The following is a 22,292-nucleotide window of genomic DNA, read 5'->3' as shown; positions in this document are numbered from 1 at the left end:
TATTTTTTTTAATCTCTTGTATAAAGTTTTTATGAAAAGAATTAAATTATTTATATAAAATTTCAGTCGTCCGCATCAATTATTTCATCATTATTTAACAATTCTCGGATCTTGGACAATAATTGGCAACCATTATAAAAATTTAAATATTTATATCCCTCAAAAATTGGTCTAGTACCAATTTTTTTAAATTTTCAAACCAAAACGGATATAAATTGTATAAATAAAAATTTCCATAAATATTTTTCGTACTTTCTGTTTAAATATCAATTATAAAATTCAAAATGTTTAAACCATTCGATACACACCGTACGTATATCGCCAAAAAGTATCGTTTCGTTTTTCATTTTAATTGTCCAGTACCTGAACGTTCAGTTTTCTTTTTCGTAGCTCCAAAAATGAAGTTAATCATATATACAATTGCGCACAGCTCTCCGTTAATTACAATAACAAAAAAAAATGGTAAAAAGCGTGAGCATTACGTAAAACTTAATGGCTTACATTCTTAAGTTTGTCATTGGTACATAAGTGTCTTCGTTTTGGTTTACATCTCGTGATGGTGCATTTCTGTGGTTCATGCTGTGAAAAACCATGCAAAATAAAAAAAAACTCACAGTGTATAAACGTGATAACAATATTTACAAAAAAATGTATAAGTTATAAATAATGATGTTGATTCTCTTTATACGAGGGTTGCTATTTAAGTTTTGAGATATGGTAAAACTGATGTGTGTATATGTCAAATTTGCATTATAAAGTTTGAAATTTTTAATGGTTAACGTATTCACAACGTGTTGTCATACGAGTGCTATTTGAATTGTTTACTGATACTTGAAACATTCACCTTAATCAAAATATGGAATTCAACGTTATCGTACGATCTTTTTCTATGACTTTCTTGGATTAAACCAACTATTCGTGTTGAATCACCATGTCGAGCCACTGCGTTCTGCTGGTTTTCCGAATTCAATCGTGGTCGCACTTCGCTACAGGATGAATTTCGTGAAGGTCGTCCAAAATCAGCTGTTATGCCAGATAACCTCGACGCTGTGCTATGTGTGATATTGCAAGCTAGTCATATAATATACCGTGAGATTGATGCATACTTGGACGTGAATTCAAATCGCATACATTCAATATTATATGAACATTTGTCTGTCAAAAAGATTTATTCACATTGGATACAGCAAATTTGACAATCGCTCAAAAGAAAAGCTCGTATCGATTGGTGCAAAGAAATGCTGAAAACATTCAAAAGACGTCTACAGGATCGTGACAGGTGACTAATCATGGATCTATGCATATGAATCCGAAAACTAAGCGACAATCGACTAGATAGATCTTTCAAGACGAGCCAAATCAAACAAAAGTTGTTTGCCCACGAAGTACTTCGAAACAAATGATCGCTATTTCGGAATAAATGGACATGTCGCCACTGTTCCATTAGAGCAACGTAGAACTATCAATTCACCAACATTTGTTTACCAGAAGTGTTGGAAAAAACTAGGGAAACTAATCGTAGAAGATGTATCACTCTCCACAACAACAATCCGGGCCCTCACACATCAGTTCAAACAAAAACGTTTTTGAACAGGCAAAACATCGAATTGATGGGTCATCCGCTGTATATTCCTTGTTTGGAACTCAATGATTTCCTCTTATTCCCGCAGATCAAAATAAATTGCGAGCTCAACGTTTTTCTACTCTTGAAGAACAGTTAATGCTTTAGATGTTTTGGAGGAACCTCAATCGGAATGGAAAAAATACTTGGAAAAATGGTCCAAAAGTTTATTATGGAGATTATTTGAAAAGCTATAAAGCCTATAGTGAATATTTGTTTTTAAGTATTTGTCTACTTCCAAAGTTAAACAGCAAACCCGTAGAACAGAAAATTTTAATCATAATTTGCAAATTATTAAATACATTCCGACTATACATCAAGATTTTGTATAATTTTGAAAAATAGAGAAAATATCCTTGGTTTGCTAGAAGATTTTTTCGAAAACGGCCAAAAATAAAGCTAGATTAGGTCATTGAAGAGATCTTGATTTGATATTACTTTTGTTTTTTTAAAGGAAACAATAATATTAATATGCTAAATTATTTTTTTAAAAAGGTTTTCCAAAGAATATCATAAAGAAAACTTTGAACTCCAGTAGTTAGATCAATCTAGCTAAGAGAAAAAAAAAATGAAAATTCGTGAGGTTTTTCAATAATAAGTTCTTAGTATAACAAAAAAATAAATTCCACATTTACTGTATAAATGTATAAAGAGAATCAGCAACTAATGTATCTAGAGATGAAGTATAATACTACTGAATGTATAAAATGACTTACATAGATATTCCAGACACTCCGGACACCCTCCTATCATCAAAGCCTTCGGGAGGTCGTGCATGTCTTTGGAGGAAATCACCCCACCGTTGGGGCGAGGTTCCGGGCGAAGGGTCCGTAGTGACCGATCGTGCGTTTTTAGACGACGGTCGTACGTTTTCATAAGGACTACCTGTAACGACAAAAATGAAAAAATATATAAATTTTGGGTTAAAAAAATAAAATGTTACTATACTACAAAATTAAAACATAATTTTCCCTATCCAAAAAAATTGACAAGAATTTGAAAATAGAAATAATACAATATTAGGAACTTGTACACTGACATGGACAGTGGAACCGGTCCTGTTCGATTATGTTGATAGAATCTAAAGTTTGGTAGACGCGCCTGGTCCAGGTTCCAAGAAGTGTTATAAAACGTCAAATATTTGTATTGTTTTTACAAGCAGAGACGATTCTAAGAAAACCTTTTTGTTTGTTTACATTCTAGAATCTGAATAATCGAGAAATCCGTTGTATATAAATAGACGTAGGTTCATCACTCACAGTCAGTAAAAAGTAAACGTGTTTAAATAAACTAGTAAATTAATAATTAGAAATAGTGTTTAGTAATAAGTCTTAGGGCATAGTTTAATGTATTTAGTGTTAATATTTAAATAAATAAGAAAATCATCACGAAAACAATAAATTCAATCACTATTGTAGAGATAATATTCGACTAAGGGTGGTTTTATCACTACAATTAATCTTTATCAATGTGCTGAAGTTAATAATTATTAGTTGCAAACTATCTGACACTCTAATGAAACTTGTGTCATCTAATTAATTATGAATTGACACTGCGACTAATTATCGTTGAGATGAATTGTTGCTGCAATAAATTGTAGTTGAAATGAATTGTCGCGAGATTACTTTTTCACGAAATTGAGACTATCCGCAACATTTTATCATATTTTTGAAAATGGTTAGGTTAGGTCAACCTAGGTTAAGTTAGGTTGGCATAGGATGAATTGTCGTTGCAAGAATTGTCACTGAAATGAACTGTTGGTGATGAATTAATACGCGATAAATTTTTCACGAATAGAAACTGTTCGCAGCATTGGTTTATGTTTCTGGAAATGGTTAAGTTACATTAGGTCAGGTTAGGTTAGATAAGGTTAGCAAGGGATTAATTTAAATCGCGATGAATTGTCGCTGAAATGAACTGTAGGCTATGAATTATTGCGCTATAAAATTTTCACGAACTTGGGACATTTCGCAACATTGTGTTATGTTCCTGAAAATGGTCAAGCTAGGTTAAGTTAGGTTGGCATAGGATGAATTGACACTGCGATGAATTGTCGCTGCAAGAATTGTCACTGAAATGAACTGTTGTGATGAATTAATACGCGATAAATTTGAGACTTTTCTCCGCATTTGCTTATGTTTCTGAAAATGGTTAGATTAGGTTAGGTCACTTCAGGTTAGACTAGGTTAGGTTTGCATGAATTATCGGCGATGATTTTGCGCGTGATCAATTTTCCTAGATTCAGCCTAAATATTTTTTTGGGGGAGTGTATAAATTATGAAATACCACAAGAAATTAAAAGTACATTCAAAATTTTGTCATCAATAAGAAATATGAGCGAATCTTCTACCATTTTATATTATCATCCTTTCGTAGTGGAGCAAAGAAAGCTACATTTATTTTAAAAATTCTTCTTGGTTTATAGCACAATGTCCCAAAAATGTTATCAAGATATTTATGATTGATTCAACTAAATAAAGAATAGAAAGCTTTGAAATGAAAAGTATTTGTAAATAGATACATGCATAGACTTAAATCTAAAGGATTTGTACTGAAAGATTTATTGTATTCTCCGGTACTAAAGCTGGATTGGACATATAAATTAGAAACATAAATGAAGAACAGAATAAAAAAAAAAGATTTAAATAGTTTGCTCTCAGATGAGACAGAAGGTATTGAGCTGGTTGACATATAACAACAAAGAAGACAGGTTACGCAGAATTAGCATTATGTTGACCATTATTTAAATTAATGTAACATTACTTGCCTAAATCTGAATCTGTATTTGGCACAGTTGGAAAAGGATGACTGACACTCTCTCCATCGCTATCTACTAACGGTAACCCCCTCTTGTGACCTGCAACAAAAATAGGAAATTGGACTTTGTTGAATCGACCAAAATCGAAGATTAAAATTCCGTGCAACTCTATTTAGATTGCAGGACTAACAGAGCAGAAACAATAAAGGATCTAGACAGTTTAATCATGTTAATAATAAGAGTCAAATTAAGCATAGATAACTTTAAATCTTACAAAGAAGATATTTTCCATATTTGGGTCACTTAATCTAGAAACTGTCACTACAAATATTTTTAAATCTTATATAAGAAGAAAATGTAGTTGTGGTACGTTTATGAACTAACACCCTGTAGAAAACAAAACATGCGGTCACGAAGGATATGAGGAAGTTGAGAAAATCATGAAATGAAGTACTAAAAGCTGCTAAGAAGAAGAAATTATAGAACGGACATTTGCGACAAGTTTAGAACATAAGGGGCTAAGTCTGGCGGATACAGTGTGTGAGGTAGCAATTCAAACTTCTTTTTCGCATAATACTCGTCGTTGATAGTTGTTCCCAAAAAACCGACGCCATGACCTTGTCTGCAGATGGAACTGTCTTCATCTTATTTTGAAGCCGGTTCTCTCTTTCAAGTCCATTGTTTTCAATGTTCTTTTGTTTCGGGTGCAGAAGTTATAGACCCACGTTTAACTCATAATTGTGAAACGGCGCAAACAATCAGCTTGATTTCTGTGAAATATTGTCAAACACTTAATGGAAACATCTTCACGACGCTGTTTTTGTTTTATTGTGAGCAAACGCGGCACCCATCTTGCACATAGCTTTCTCATGTCCAAATTTTCAGTTAATATACGATGTACCGCACTTTTTGAAATGCCTACTATGTCTGCTAGCTCGCGCACTTTCAGTCGACGATCATCCAGTACCACTTTGTAGATTTTCTTCAACATTTCTGGAGTCGTCACCTCATTTGGTCGACCACTGCGATGCTGTGGTCAGCAAGTACTAAACAACGTGGCTTCTTCAAACTGCTGTATAGATTACGAACTTTCTAATACAGTGGTATTTTTCCAAGCAACTCATGCCATCTTTAGGTCAGGTACATCTGAGACCATCCTCATGTATTGCAGCTAACTGACACGGCGGGTAGAAATCTTCTAGCGTCGCAGAAGGCTAAATCGAAGCATCTCTCAAAAATAAAAATTTTTAATGTCAAAAGTCAAAAGAATTTGAAGATAAGCCCAGAGCAGAAACTTCTGCACTGGAGGAACAAGAGCTCAAATCGACAAGTCTCGATACAGTGGCGCCTTCAACCTCAAAACTAGAAAAAATCGTCCAAATTGTAAATATTAATGTGAGTAATTAAAATCAGTTTATATGTTAGATGTAACTTAAGTTGTGAAATTTTTTCACAAATATATATTCATAATTCTATTTTCAACAAATTATTTTCTACTCTTTCCGTTTAACCATCGGATTTACATAATGTCTTTTTCAAAATCAGTTTTATATCTGGAAAATTTTGGCTGTAGATAGAACTATATTTGGATGTATATCGATCTACTTACGTTTCAAAATTTGTATGATTTCTTGCGAAGCCTGCGCCGTATTAAACTGACTGAGCAAATCCATAACGGTGTAATTATTTGAATCCCTAATGGACGTATTGACGCCGTGTTCAAGTAGAGTACGTACGACTTCCACTTTACCGCATAGGGCCGCTTCGTGCAAAGCAGTACCAGCCTTGGTACGCATGTTGACGTTAAAGCCTGCCCGAAGAAGTACTTCCACCACAGCTCTGTAACAAAAAATATTAAAGGAATGAAATAATTTTGGAAATAATTGAACGATGAACTAGAATAACTTTATATAAGGTTTGGTTTTCGCGATTTGGAAATATCGAGGGGTTTTATAGGATAGGTGGGTTAGTCAACATTTGAACAGAAAAAATGTAAAAAAGACATTTATTTCACGACAAAATCAACATTTTTGTACGTTTAATCAATCAATAGATGTTCTATTTTTCATTCGTTCTTCATTGTAGGAATTGGTTGTCCAAATACTAACATGATCCTTATTCCTTAACGCCCTATTAGGACCGACTTATTGCAAGCTAAAAAATGTCGTATTTAACACCAAATATAACGGAGGCTTTTGAAATATAAATTTTACCAAAATCTTTCAGTTTATCAACTTCAAACATTAACAATATTCATAAATGGATTAGAAAATAGATTTTTTGTAATTTATTCACTAAAGAAATAGTTTTTATTCAAATCATGGATCCTATTAGTTCATCCATATAACTATAATAATTACGTTTTCTATTAAAGATTTTTGTAAGCATCGTTTTTGCCACACTTACTCGTGAGTGTATGCAAGATTAGTCAAAAACATCGGCATTAATTTCTACGTGATTTTGGAAGACTTACAATACCTTCAAAACTCATATTAAAAGAGTAACTTCATCTATGAGAAGCAATAACTCTTTTTAAAAAGATTCAATAGAAGTTTTAACCTAATTAACTGAGTTGAAGCCGATCTACTATTCTGTGTCTACCAAAAGACTCAATTCGTGTAAAATTTGTCATGAAATTGTTTACTAGATATAGTGCCGGCACTCAAGCTCAAAATGGTGTCAAACCTCAATATCAAGATCTACATGGTCGCAAGGTGTGCAAATTGTTTTTAAGGGGTGAAAACCAGCCCTTATCGAAAAATACTAATATTATAGATTTTCTTACTTTTTTTAAATCAAATGTTTTTCGTTTATGCATCATAAATATCTTAACATATTGTATAATAGAAAATTTATATATTTTGAAGTATCAACCCTTAAAAATCTTTAAAAACTACTCTTCTGATGAAATTAATATGGGAACAAATCTTTTAACGATTCAAAATATTGCAATTTCATTTCTACTGTGAAAAATTCATAGCATTTTAATAAAATTTAATTCGTTATTAATTTTTATTATTCAACCCTTAAAAACAAAAGCTATTCAACTATTTATAATTTAGTTAGATCTTGAAATATAGCTTAATTTCTTTGTTTTTTTATAAGCTTCTTTTTTTTTCACTACACTTTTTTCGATAAATTGCATCATTACAGAGTTATACGAAAAAAAAACTATTGAAAAATGCGTTTTTTTGACGAAAAATCGTACTTTCCAATTGCGAATAACTGAAAAACTATTGATCTGGCATATTATGACATTTTTTACTTTAAATTTGCTGAACTTTCGATTTCTCACCATGTAGATCTCGCTTTTTGAATACACACCTATCATCTGTAAAAATTTCAAATAAATCGGTGCTGCATTAAAGAATTCGGAGGGGACATGCTTGAATACCTTGCCTAATATTTCTATAAACTAAATACGATGGATGTCTTAAAATTCATTAAAGTTCCAGGAATCAAAAATCTGCTAGTTTCAGAGACAGTACTTGATTAGCGGAATGAGTCTCAAGATCTTTCAAGTCTTAGATCGCTTTTACACGTCCGTTTTTTTCACCGGATACAGGACCGTGTTTTTTGCCAGTGGTGTATGATTTTATAATGGATGTGTCTTCACATAAAGGATTACTTCAAATAAATTCTTGTACATTATCAAATTTTGTTATAGTTTGCGGGGATTAATCGCACTTCCATTGCTTCCACTCAAGTAAAATTGTTGTGTAAAGTTGTAACAATTAGAATCAAGCCGCGTTTACATTTCTGTGTACAATGCAGTCGTAAAACCATAATTTTTGCTTCTACCATTTTGATTTTGTAACATTACCTTGAACTTTCGTGGAAACTCTGTATAAATCGGTTAATTTAGATAACTTTTCACAAATATAATTGAAAATAGATCGAAATATATTCCCGATACTTAACAAGAATTACGGTTTGCAGCAGATTGTTTACCACTTGTGTATAGAGCGAGAGAGGAAGCGAATCCGCGATCACGTCAATGCCGTAATAATTTTGGATCATCTTCGGTAGAATGGCTTCCTTCTGCATGGTTTATAATTGCAACTAGTCGTATTCGACAATCCATAACACACCACTGACATCTATAATTGCTTATTAGCTGCGGATGTATATGTGCAGTGTGCGTTCTGTACTGTATATTTGTTGTTTGAATTCCAAACGTTTATTAGTAGATATATGTACGTAATGCAGTGCCAGGTAATTATTTTGACGTTTTTCATCAATCTATCAATAATATTGTTTGTCTCGATAGAACCCATACTATCTTTTTATAAAGGAATGAATCCATATGATAATTACTCCCTTTAATTTCTTATTTCATAGACCTTTTATATATGTTTTTATCCCTTTCAATACTGCAGGGGCAAATTGTTTCAGGCAATTTCTAATACTTACTAAAATAATTTAAATGCTTACAAATACATTGAGATCTGGGATTTTAGTACTGCACGGTCATAGGTTCGTGAACAAGTCCAAAACTGACTGTTTTGTTACTATTTGCTGTCTGCTTTTTCTCATTTCTATAAAATTTTTTCAGTCTAGATGTTGCTAACTAACAGTTGACACAAATGAAAAATGGGACTTTAATGTCCCAATAGTGTTAATTATTGGGATATTATGTACCATCAGTATTGTATAACCTTTAAACCTTTGCCAGACAAAGATCTTCAATATATTGTGGATAACACTGATTTTGAAGAAGAATTAGACACATTACAAGATAGTGATGTAGATAAAAACTCTATACAACCATCTATCGACGATGATTCTTCAAGTGAAGTTGAAAATACTGCGTTGACACAAATTTTGGATTCTGCGTTTATTTCTAAAGATGAAGAATTCAATGGCGAAAATGAATAGGAAATCGAAGTTTCCGAATAGTAATTTAGGAATTGCTAAAAAAAACTTTACAACGAATGGATATTGGATATGTAATATCTTTATGTGCGAACTGACTGACTCTTTTTTCACTATCCGACTCTGCATCGCCTAAAAGTAATCACCTCCAGTGAAAGCATCAAAAATTAAATGCAATAAATGATAGTTTAAAAAAACTACAAAACAATTTTTTACCAATCTTCCTCTTTCCAAAGGATGAAGTGACACCATTTATATTTCCATGCTTGCCTATCCTGTGCAATCTTTTCGGCATGATGCAGTCTCATATTTTGTTTGGTCTACCCATCTAGTTGGAGATCTGTCTCTTGGGCGTTTACCTTCTATGATTAATCGTTCCATTGATTCTGATCTTGTAGCTATATGTCCCAGGCATTGCGGTTTATTCTGATTAGCAGCTTTGTACGTGGACTAATTTCTTGTAATACTGATACGTTGGTTCGGTGTTCTGTCCATGATACTCGTAAGAGTATTCTATAAACCCCCATTTCGAAAGCATCTATTCGGTTTTTATCTGCTTTGTTTAAGGTCCATGTCACTATAATAAAAGCGTGGGGTCATGATGACACGATGTTGTTTGGAAGAACTTTTGTCCAGCAATACGAAATATATAAATTGTAAGCGTTTAAATTAGCATCGTGAATTCCAGAAGGCGTTGTTTTATATATTTTTAATATTGTGATTCTAACAAATTTAAATCGAAGCATAACAGTTTAAGGAAGTCTTTTGAAAGTAGTTATACAAAATTAACAATAAAATATCGAAAACCGCATGTCAATATCTTTTTTCTGTACCGAAATATCTTAAAAAATACGTAAACGGCGCGAATTTTTCTTCAAACATCTAATAGGCTGATGAAGTAAGTGGATAGGACGTCGGTATTTATTTATTTGGCCACCCACATCTCCAGAACTAATACAACAAGCAATCCGAGGTATTTCAATAGGGTTTTCGCTATTTTAATGTTTATTTATTGCTACCTGATGCTAATGCGTTCCTGAGATATACTTGACTGCCATTCTTAGTTGCCCACACTGTGTATATTGAATTAATGCATTGCCGTTGGTCTCTGACAAGTACGCCAAGTTTGAATCGAATCTAATCCTTCAAATTAGGTCAAAATCGAGACCAAAAAGTCAGTTACAATTATACAAACAAACAGATAAAAGCGTGTGAAATAGCAAACTGAACTAAGATTTTTTGTAGAATAATAGAAGATTTGCACATGATGATGAAGAAATTATCAACATTGTTGACGCGCAGAGAAAATAAAAAATTATTCGTAAAGGGAATCTTTAAATTGTCCTATATTTTTTAAATTTGCTGTGATTATATAGAAAACATAACTGATTTTGTTATTTTCATTATTAAATTCCCTTGCCAACTCCTCCCAATTCTTTTTCTATTCTTTCCAAGTTACCTTGCCACTTTCTTTGGATTCGACTATTTTTTTGTATTTCTTAACAAGGATAACCAATAGCACGATTTTTTGGTTCATTTTTGTTTGTAAAACTTTCATAAACAATTGAATTTTAAAACAAAAATTCTGGCTATATCTGTGTGACAATAATGTTTATTTAACTGTGACATGTAGTGCAATCTTGTTTATTCTTGATTTAAACTAGAGTCAAACAATAGTTTAAACTTTAGTTTAATCCCCAGTTCTACCCTCGGTTGTAAAATTGGCCATTAAAGCAAATAATGACACGGTTTTTTTGAAATAATAATCCGCCATAATGGATGACATGTTCTTTGGCGACACTCTAGATTTTTTACCCGGGTTACTAATTTGCGAAACTCTCTATTTTTGTCGTAGGAATGTCTGTATAATCGTTCCAGTATATCAGTTTTTTTATACTTGTTACAGTCCTGCAAGTAGTTCAAAGTTACATTGTGGGCGACAAGGGACTGTAAAGGCATTCAGAGAGGAGTGTCGTGCCCCACTTGACGTTACCAAAGACCGATGTCCTTTAAAAAGCCGATCAGTCTTTCAAGTGAGAATAGAGTGTAACTATCCGAACGTCAAAACCTGCACTGTGATTTATAAACGTTATTGGAATAACCACCCATCACAAATATATTGTGTACCGAAATTTTTAGTGTTCCAAGTCAATGATGTCAAATAACCGTGATAAGTAACGAAATATACTCCAAGTTACATGAATATAAAAATTCTAGTCAATGAATGTCAAAACTGTATATTTTTTTAATTTTGAGTCTGATATTACAGATACACTGTGAAAGACTGAAAAGCCCCGGAGAAGTATTAGAATTAACTCAAGACAGTTTCAAAAAAGCCGTTCAAGTCAATAATTACCTACTGGTAGATTTCTACACTCCGAACTGTCGTCACTGTCAAAAATTCGTGCATGAATACGAAGAAATTGCCAATACTTTTAACCAACACGGTGCAAACGTCCAATTAGCCAAAATGGACTGCTTAAAATACCATAATATCACCAAAGAAGAAAATATAATCAAATTTCCTTCGCTAAGGTTGTACAAATTCGGTATACCGCTTAAATATTACGGAGAAAAGAAGCGCAAAGATATAATATCGTGGGTGTTGAGGATGATGGGTCGCAAAGCTCTAATATTTTAAGCTTCACAACAATGTTCTACTTGAAATATAACATTTGGATGATTAAATAATTGGGAGTTTCTCAAACACTTTTGCACTTATCTATTTGTAATATGTATCCTAGTACAGCGAATATGAGTATTTATTTAATATAAAGTTTCCTTTGAAATTCATATGATTTCTGATTTTGAATAGTTAACGTCAATTACTTTGAACTAGAATACGAAATTTACTTCGATTCCGAAGATTCCGGCATTCGTGATTCGCTCGCTTCGCCGCTTCGTGGAAAAGTAAGTCCTTAACATTTGAATAAAAAACGTCGCGCTTGGGTTCGTGTCAGTGAACCATGGCAGAGGACATCGTGAAAAAAAGGTAAAGGGACGAAGCTAGGATGGTTTGTCCTAAAACGTGCTGTCGGGTACACTACCCGTTTTTTGTATACTTTAATAGACCACATGTTTATATTTTGTTTATTATTCTTTAATTGTTAATCATTTCTTCGGTGTTTATGATTGTAGTTTAGTCCAAGTTAGCACTGCGAGACTCAAGATTGTGCTGTGATTTATACTTATTGGATCAAGACATCTTTTTGTGAAATTCGTATACGAATTGATTTTGTTCTCGTAAATTCAGACTTGTATTTTTTAAAACCAAGGAACTATCGGTTGAGACTCTTTATAATCTAGGCTGAGTAACTGTAGAGCTTTACCATTGGCCCCGAATTAAAAATACAACGACGTTCAGGGCGACGTCGAAAAAACAGAACCGCTGAAGATAAACCAGAGATAGCACATTAGATCAAAAAATCTAGGGATTTGACTTTAAGTACTTCTACAGTGGAAAAGAGATTGAGGGAAGCTGGCCATTTTGGGAGGGTGCCAGTGAAGAAAGCCGTCAAAATGAAATTAAGAAGTTGCAGTGGGGTAACACACATTTGAAGTTTTTAGGTCTAAGAGAAGAGTATGTGCAGGTCAAAAGAAAAACGGATATTAGATCCAAGTGTAATCCCGACTGTAAAATATGGCAGAGGCTCAATGATGGTTAGAGATGTTTTGGAGGAAGGGCGATTGGAGACCTAATAAAAATTTATGGGATTTTTTTAGAGAGAAGGCTATAAAAAATATCAAAGAAAAATGTAATACGTTCTGGCCGGAGCCTGATCGGCAGAAAATTTATCTTCCACCATGAAAACTCATGGTGAAGCTGTGCAAGTACTATTTGGAAGAATTAGAAAGGAAGAATGTACTGATTTCGACAGGGAAGTCAGATCGCAGTATCCTACTTTATGGTCATATCTTTGAAATATCCTGAAAACCGAATGTAACCCAATAGACGATGATTATTTGTCGAAAATGTTACAGAGAATGTCAAAATTATCCACCGAAATAATAAAAGCAAAATAAAATATAAAACGGATGTTCATATCCAAGCATAGAAACCAGCGAAAATGCTTTAACGTTACAACATTTGACCAGTTTCCAAAGCCAAAATGGCTACAATAATAGCCGGAAATGAAGAAGATAATGATAATTTTTCAAGAAATAGGTAATTTATAGTAAATAACCCTATACGGGCGTCGAACTCAAATTCTAAATAAATGAATAAGTCTAATTTCTGGGAAATTTCTGTTAAAGTAAACCAATAATGTCATTTAACACGCGATCAAATATCTAGGTATTTATTTTGCGCTTCAGTTGTTAAATATACTCATACATTTTTCGCATGAACAGGTAAATACCTTGCTAAAGTATTCAAGGCGATCGAGCGAATTTTAGTAGTTAATGCAGTCGTTTAAAATTACTCAGTTTGTGGATTATATACAGTGTCCCAAATCGAATAAAATATAAAATTAAATTCAACAACACGATTTTCCGAATTGATATATAACATACCACGAAAAATTATTTAAAAATAAAAAATAATTATTTATTATAGAGACCAAATCAAAGTCTGAAAAACAACAGATGAAATAAGTCAGCCACCTTATCGATAAATAAAAATCCTCTCCATTTTATGGTAATTTTTGTTATATTTTCTTATTTTTTGGCCAGAAAAAGTTTAACTAGAGGGTTCGAACTTCGCATGCAAGTAGGGGTGATGTTGAAGAATTGTCTTTCTCAAGTTCAAAGTTTTCTTCTTCAGTTCTTCTAGCACAAAACGCCCGAAATCATTTTGATCGTTGTAATTGTTGAACTGGACCGCCTCCTATTTGATGAATAATACGAGTATGATCGTTGCTAGGGTGATTTTTTTTACTTCCCATTTTCGAAATTTCTTTGTTTTCTTTGTTGTCAATTGGAATTGAACAAGAGGGTTCGAGACCACCGGGTCTATTGAAATTATGAATTTTCATTCGAGAGAAAGAGTTAATTTGCGAAATGAAAAGTTATTGAGGAATAGCAAATTTTCCATATAAAGAAATAAGATTGAGAATTGATATCATTTCGAAGAAATTCATTTTATGGAAAGATTTGTTTGTGTATTAGTTAAATTCTTCATTCGACGAAAAATTCGACTTTCGTGATGGAGCTCTGCTGCTCACGGCATTCTTTTTAAATATTGGAGAGATAAGGAAATTGATTTCTAGCGATTAGCAGCTGGGAGACCTAGAATGTAGTGGTTAGACGATAGAAAAGACATAAGAAATGATGTATAAGCAGAATAGATGATATCAAAAGGCATCAGAAGATATAGAACGTTGTAAAAGCTATTTAGATATAAATAAATGCGGAAAAATATTATTGTTGTTTAAAAATATGAAGAAAATCTATACAATTATAGTACCCATCCAATATATTGGAATTTGAATCGGCTTAAGTTGCAAACCACGTTTTCCCTGGCTCGGTTGAAATCATTAGATTAACAATTTCTGAACGCATCTGATAGAAAAACTTAAAAAAATCCGTCACAATTTAAAAGTGTAAATAGAAAACCCTGTAACTCCAACCGCCATTTTAATTAATAATAATAAATAAGGCATCAGAAGATTTAGGACGTTGTAAAAGCTGTTTAGATATAAAAAAAGGAGAGAAATTTTATTTTGTTGTTTAAAAATGTGAACAAAATCGATCGAAATTTTTCTTATACTACACATCCAAAATTTTTTAATTTGAATCCAAATAAATATCGTCTGCTTAAGTCGCAAACCACGTTTTCCCTATATCAACATTTTTGAAAACCATTAGATAAATAATTTCTGAACGCATTTAATAGAAAAACTACGACAAAAAATCTGTGACAATAGAAACTTTGTATTTTCATTTTGTTCAAAGCTAACCACACTGCGAGTTAATTCACTTGTACTGTTTAGTCTACCTTCAATTTTTTTCATCGTTTACTATAAAATTCGGTGCTATGGAATTACGAGGTTTGCGACTCAAGCTGACGATATGTGTAATAATAATATTTGACAGACATTGTCACTAGGTAAATAAATATTGAATACACTGTTTACACCACCACTACACCAGCACACACAATTCTACTCCTCGACGCTCGTTTCGATAACAAAATTATCGTCTTCAGAGACTTAAAGTAAACAGATTACTTTCAGTCTCAGAAGGTGATAACTTGGTTATCGAAACGAGCATTAGGGAGTGTAATTTTGAGTTTTGGTGTAAACAGTGTATTCAATATGAATATCGCCAACTATTCCAGAAATTCTAACTTACTAGGGATATAAGATAGTTTTACAGTTTAATATTAAAAATAAAGTACGACAAAGAAGAACGAAGTGGCCCTCAAACAACTGCTTGACGTATATAGTTACCAGTTTTATAAATCAAAATTTTTAATAGAAAATAAATAAAAGCAATGAGGCTTGCCGAACGCCATCTAACGGTTTCAATATTAAGTCATCTTCAACTAAGGTCTCAGAGCAATTTGTAATGTGTGTGCGTTTTGTATGAGTACTCTAAGGCAATAAAAACGTCTACCAGTCATTAAATATACTTTTTTAAATTATTTTATAAAAAGAAAACTTTATAGTACCTAGTATTTTTTTTGGTCACTCAATATAAACGCAAAAAGTGTCAACGACCTATCTGTTAATGTGTCTAAATATGCATGTGTGTATAATATTAACGCTTATTATCGATGCATATGGCCTTTAATTGTACGCGCCAATTAACTTTTTATCATACCAAAAATAATTGTTAACTTTTATTAATTATACGAATATTTAGAACATTCTCAACAAGTATGAATCAGGTTAATTGGGAAAATTTGAAGAATAACCCAAAAAAGACACACACAACAGACCCTCATACAAACATTCAGTTCTTTTTGCTCAAATTTCAATTTTTGTTTATAATATTTTATAAAAGTTAATTATTTTATTATTTGTACGACTTTTCCTTTCTCCTTTTGTAGTATCAACTCCCTTAAATATATTTTTGAGTACTTTTTTTTATCACACTTCCAGGTTTTTATCCTTCTGCTGTATTATGATAATTATTTTGTTTATTTAGTGAACCTGATATCCGTCGTCCTTTATAACCACCCCAACATATACATAATTTTGAACTTGTACTAAGTTCATTGCTTTTTCTTCGTTCAGTTTTATTGCAAACTTCTCATTGCTCTTTTCCTTTGTGGTGTTGTCGATTTATCTTCGTTGACTCGTAAATTCACCGTCTCTGCAGTTTCTATGAGACTCTGCAGATTTCCTCAAGCTCGTTTACCGATGTAAAAAACATTACTACATCGTCTGCGTCGTCCTTGTTTTTAGTATCCCTGTTCTGTTCAAACCAATTTCACGTAGGATCTCCCTGTTTTAGTCCTGTGTTGGTCTGCAAACATTTTGATATTGTTTGATTTACCTTTACCTTCGTTTATGTATGTTCGAGTGTCATTTTCGTAAGACATAAAGCTTTTTTGGAATACTACAATCGTTCATAATGCTGTACAAATAGTTTCTGCGTTTGCCTCAGAGTGAAAATGTGGTCTGTGACTGATCTTCCAGATCGAAGCCCGCATTGGTAGATAGATAGATTTTATCTATGGTTTTAGTCAACATTTTGTAGGTTGTATCTAGTAGCTCTATACCTATGTAGTTTCTGGATTCATTTCTTTTTCCATGGGTATTGCCATTATTCCACGTTTCTGGTATTGTTTCTTGTTCCCATATACTGCTTATTAGATGATATATTTTCGTCTTTAGTTCAGATCCACCATACTTGATACCAGATGTATTCTGGATGGAAGATGTACTTGCCTCTTAATAACCATCTGACTGGTATGCAGGTATATGGAAAGTCCCGTTTCATTATAAGTCTAGTGAAGTGAAATAATTTTTTCGTTCTTATAAATTTGATCTGACCCAAAATAGCATTTTGCGACACGCATAAAAAGTCAACATTCAAAGCAGCTACAGATATTAAATATAAAGTAATATTTTCTATATGACTACTTCCCTTTATATTTTTGCACCCATATGTTCAAAATATAATTTTTCATCTTCATCATTATCAGCATCAATTATTTGACTCATTCTTAAAGGCTTACGTGTGTGTCATTGAACTCACCAAAGCGTTTGACCGTATTAACCTTGAAGATATTATCCACCTATTGTACAATAAAAACATGAAGTTCGGGATCTCATTAATGGTAAAAAAAACAAAACCCATACAAGTAAGCAGCGCCTTGATCTTCAAAGATTATTAAATACCATTAACTTTACAAGAAAACTGAAAGAATCAGATTCATAACACAACAGAATATGAAATTCAAATACTTTGGAATTTACATCACCAGTAGACAAATATAGACAGCGAATAAGGTGACGGAATGTCTTCAGAACGTAGTAAGGCGAAACCTAAGTCAATAAACGAAGGCATGAATTTACGAAGCAACAATCAGACATATAATGACCTGTACATCACAAACAAAGCCATAAACATCAAAAATGAAATAGCTCTTGGAGACCATTGGAGATGAAAATTCTCAGGCGGATCTCGGGAAAACACTACTAAGACCCAGACGATCAGGTGACGTAGATAAAATTAACAAAAGCATAAAAAATAGTACCAGCTTATAAGTCGAAAGACAGAGGATAGACTGGTAAAAATAACAAGGAAAAAATCTCCAATTGGACCTAGTGGTAGAGGTCGATCACGAGAGGTGGAGTGACAACCTAGAGCTATACAAGAAGGTTTACTCCAACAATTTTGTTTTGTGTTGAATGTAAGAAAAATATTCATTTTATTAGAAGAATAGAAGAAAAATTTGACTTTTTCGTTCACGTTAACAAAATTCGTTCTACCAACCACAGGATCGTAAGCCGCGTTCGTGAACCATTGAGCTATGGAAACTATTTTACATTTGAGACCTCATTTGGAAAAAAGTGCAGGTAAATGATTTATTTTGGAAAAATAGTTATGAAATTGTAAATTCGTGATAGTTGGATTGGAAATCGAAGCAAGTGTTGTAGATTCCCATTTAAAACTTGAAAAAAAAAAATAAATCGTGCAATTAAAATTAAAGATTCTCACTTACTTTTACTTTACTATTTGCAATTTATAGCCACATGTAGTAAATAAAAAAAAACAATATTAAACACTCCTTTGAATGTATCTGGGAGATACAGAAAAATTCTACACTATGAGTCATTCGATTTCAAGATTTTTTAGGTAAAAAATATGCTCAAATCGAAAATTTTAATGATAAAATTTTTATAAAACTGAATAAAAAATTGTCGAGTACATGAAAAACTCTTGAGAATTAACTATCCTAAGAAGGACTCAACTTGCGAATGGAACATTACGAGTTATGAAAAAGGGTTTTATTTTAAAAATTATTCTACATTCGAATTCACCCCTTCAATATACTCCCATCCCCTCGCCACACACTTTTCCATACGTTTTTTCCATTGATCAAAGCAGTGCTGAAAGTCTTATTTGATGATGCTTTCAGGAGCTCTGCCGTTTTTTGCTTTACCACTTCCATGGACTCAAATCGGGTCCCTTTCAGAGCAGATCTTTTTCTAACCGTTCAAGGAAATTTGATCAGACCTTTTGACACAAGAGCTCTTGGTCAGGAGGCACCAACTTCGCACAGACTTTTGTCATGTGTAATTCCTCTTGTAATTTTTTTCTAACCGTTTCTTTATCGGTGTTCACAGCCTCGGCATCCGGATCCTCATGCTCATTCGACGATCCGCACGCACAATTTTTTTGATTTTCCGGAGTTGAAACAAGGCGACCTGGGCGCTATTCATCTTCAGTGCTCTATCGGCCCTCACTAAAGCGCTTACATCACTCAAAAATACGCGCACGAGATAGATTTCTCACCAAAGGACTCTTGCAACAATTTATAGCACTCAGTCGGAGTTTTTTTCCATTTTAACGAGAAATTTGAGATTGATACGTTGTTCCTGTTTTTCTTTTTTCGTTAATAATTGAAACAATGGGGCAACTATCTGGTCAAACAAAGAAACAATGGTGCAGACAAAGATATTGATAACATTCTTTATATATTTGGAGAATGTAGTCAATTTTGTCTCCTTCCAACGAGACCACAACTGGTAAGTTGCTGCTAGCAACCATGTCCAGTGCTCTGCTTACAGTAGATTGTGCTAAGAAATTGATGAGGTGAAGATGAAGTGCTCAGTTCTTTGTATTGTATTTTTATAAATGGTACCAATAGTTGTTGGATGGATCTATGGTTAAGTTATATACAATATTTATTAATTCTAAATATATTTACGACCATTTCCATTTTTCAAAATCAAAGTATTAAACATGCGTAAACAAAAAAAGAAAAGTTGACGCACTAAATGAGTCCACAATGTGTGAATACGAATGTGACATCATGCGTACGTATCCATAGCAGATGACATCGTTTTGTATCCTGTACATAGTCCGCTTTATAATGAGATAATCTGGCATAGTTGCAGGTGTGCCACTGTTAAATTTCCTGTTTCAAACAATTTCCATATTATTCCCTGGATTGTCTATGTAGTTGAATTTATCGATTTGTATGTGACAAAAAAAACCAAAGATACATTTAAGTGAAAAAAAAACTAGCATCAACGTTCATATCGTGGATAGAATTAACGAAAAAACAGTCTTAATTGTTAATTAGATGAAATACAATTAATAATTTAACTTACTTATGACCATTCCTACTGGCGAGATGGAGTGGTGTGTGAGGAAAAACGGTATCTGGAGTAGTCCTCTTCAAACATTGGATTAGAGATGGATCTGTTCTAACCAGCAGCTCCACCGTATCTAATCTGAAATAAATAAATAAAAATGATGATTGGCCATGTCCAGTTTTTAGCAATAGACCAGAGAAAAGACGCATTCAAGAAAAATTTTAGATCCAACTGGATGTTAATGAATTTATCTTGTCTAAATTGAGATATTTCATGCTAGAGAAAAGGATAAAAGAGTTTTTTTTTATTCAGCGAACTATGAGAAAACTTCCACGTATTGGTAGTGGCTTTCAAGCAAATAATTCCTAAATAGAAAGCTTTCATTTCCAAGTTATCGTACGACAAACAGAAGAAGAATGAATTCCGTTGAAATGATGGAAACAATGGAGTCAAACGCGCAACTGGAAGAGGTAATGGAAAACCGTAGTCTAAATATGTGGATGACTAACACCGAGAGATGATAACAGCATAGAAAACTGTTTATAAAAGTGAATCTTTTGAGTTAATTAATAAAAAATTTCGCAGATCATTGCAGCGAAACTAAACTTCGAGATTTTTAAGTAGAAACAATTCTGAATCATATTCTTCTGCGTTTTTAAAATGAAATTGTTTGATAATCCTTCATGTTTCATATAATATGAATGATGTAAGGCAAGTAGGCTTAAAAAGACGACGCGACACTATTTAGTGACCAACAAGACTCGTATGAGGAGAATCTCCAATTGGGAAAAGATTACTTGGGCGACTTCAACACGAGATATGATAAAATATCTCAAAGCTATTGGCATCGATGATGGGATGTAGGTAGCCAGAGTTAAGAAAAGATGAAGTCGACTAAGACAAACTAAGGCTCGTAACACAAAAGTGCTAGGTAGGAAAGTGATGCTGTAGTTTGAGATACACGAAATCTACAAGTCTTTTTTTGATAAAATCACATCATCCTCAAAGTAATCTCTACCTACTTTAATGTACTTTTATAACCGAAGCAGCTTCCACAACTTCCCAAAATGAATTACTGCATCGATCATGTGAGTGTTTATTCAGGTTAAAAGACCAAATCACGCAAATAGGATGGATTTTCAATGACTGGCTGTTGTGCACTGGGTGATTATCGGGATGCAACATTAACTCGCAAATATTGACTGATTCAAGAGCTGCAGATCAAAATCTGTAGTGCACCAGCTTGCTGTAACTGTACGTTAATCTTTTAGCTTAATTCCTTATTTCCTTTTTCGCCATTGTTAGTGTTGGCAAATGTTCGTGCTTCCACACTTCGCTCTTCTGAAGAATCGAAATGTATTTAAAAATCCAGTGTAACCAGGTCTAGTTTCTAGTCTTGATTGATTAATATTGAAACCACTCATTGATTTTTTAAGTAAAAACAGCGTGAAGTTATATACTGATGGACAATATTAAAACAATAGTTTACAGTGAGATAGATATTCATCCTAAAGGATCAGATATTAATTTCTGAAAGAAATTTCTTCTATCATCATTATCCAATAATGGTTTTAATACTTAAATATATTTAAATCCAACTTTATGAACTTGTTATAATGAAAATGAATGTTAAGAGTAGATATTAGTGAAAAGTGTATTACAAGTTACTTACCTTCCGTATTGGGCCGCCAGTTCCAGTGCAGTCTCGCCTCGACAGTTCCTAATTCCCGGATCGCACGCGTGTTCAAGCAAAAGGCTAACGACTTGAGTGTGACCGTATTGAGCAGCACAGTGTAGGGCAGTTTCGTCATTTTTATTCTGAAAATAAAATTATATGAATAGAGTTATGTACGCGAATGTTCCCAGAAGTACCTGTCCTGATCGAGATATCTATATAGCATATGTTTCACGTTGTTTAGTATTGGTTTGGCAGCCATCAATAGTGAACAGTTTCATCTTTATGTGATACAATACTTTTATTTGAAAGACATTAGCCCAACCAATATAAAAACTGAACTAGATTCTACTCTGGATGAGACTGCTCCTTCATTATCAATAGTAATTTATTGGGTGGCAGAGTTTAAATTAGCGAAGACGAGCATCGCAGTGGTCGACCCCAAACGAGGAGACGTCTCCAGAGAAATTGAATTCACAACGCGGTACTGGTACTGAAAGTGCGCGAGCTAGCAGACATAGTAGATATTTCAAAAAATGCGGTACATCGCATATTAACTAGAAATTTGGACATAAGAAAGCTGTGCGCAAGATGCGTTTGCTCACAATGGAACTAAAACAGCGTCGTGAAGATATTTAGCAATGTTTC

General features: G+C 33.2%; 1 protein-coding gene across 6 annotated transcripts in view; it reads right to left on the bottom strand.

Annotated features, from left to right (window-relative positions):
* Positions 1–22,292, bottom strand: part of LOC130895996 (ankyrin repeat and SAM domain-containing protein 1A-like) — an 87,350-nt gene that overhangs the window by 43,091 nt on the left and 21,967 nt on the right. For 3 of the 6 annotated variants that reach the window (XM_057803702.1, XM_057803703.1, XM_057803706.1), the window contains exons 4-9: positions 21,642–21,787; positions 19,985–20,107; positions 5,989–6,218; positions 4,389–4,478; positions 2,338–2,506; positions 502–579 (exon numbers count right to left, since the gene is read on the bottom strand). In XM_057803702.1, coding sequence (XP_057659685.1) covers positions 502–579; positions 2,338–2,506; positions 4,389–4,478; positions 5,989–6,218; positions 19,985–20,107; positions 21,642–21,787 — 836 coding nt within the window. The remainder of the gene's footprint in view (positions 1–501; positions 580–2,337; positions 2,507–4,388; positions 4,479–5,988; positions 6,219–19,984; positions 20,108–21,641; positions 21,788–22,292) is intronic. The other 3 variants (XM_057803705.1, XM_057803707.1, XM_057803708.1) reach the window with 2 other exon arrangements.

The sequence above is a fragment of the Diorhabda carinulata genome, chromosome 6, assembly GCF_026250575.1.
Source record: "Diorhabda carinulata isolate Delta chromosome 6, icDioCari1.1, whole genome shotgun sequence".
NCBI classification, from domain to species: Eukaryota; Metazoa; Arthropoda; class Insecta; order Coleoptera; family Chrysomelidae; genus Diorhabda; species Diorhabda carinulata.
The sequence above is the reverse complement of the archived record's forward strand: the minus strand, read 5'-3'. Positions and strand labels throughout refer to the sequence as shown.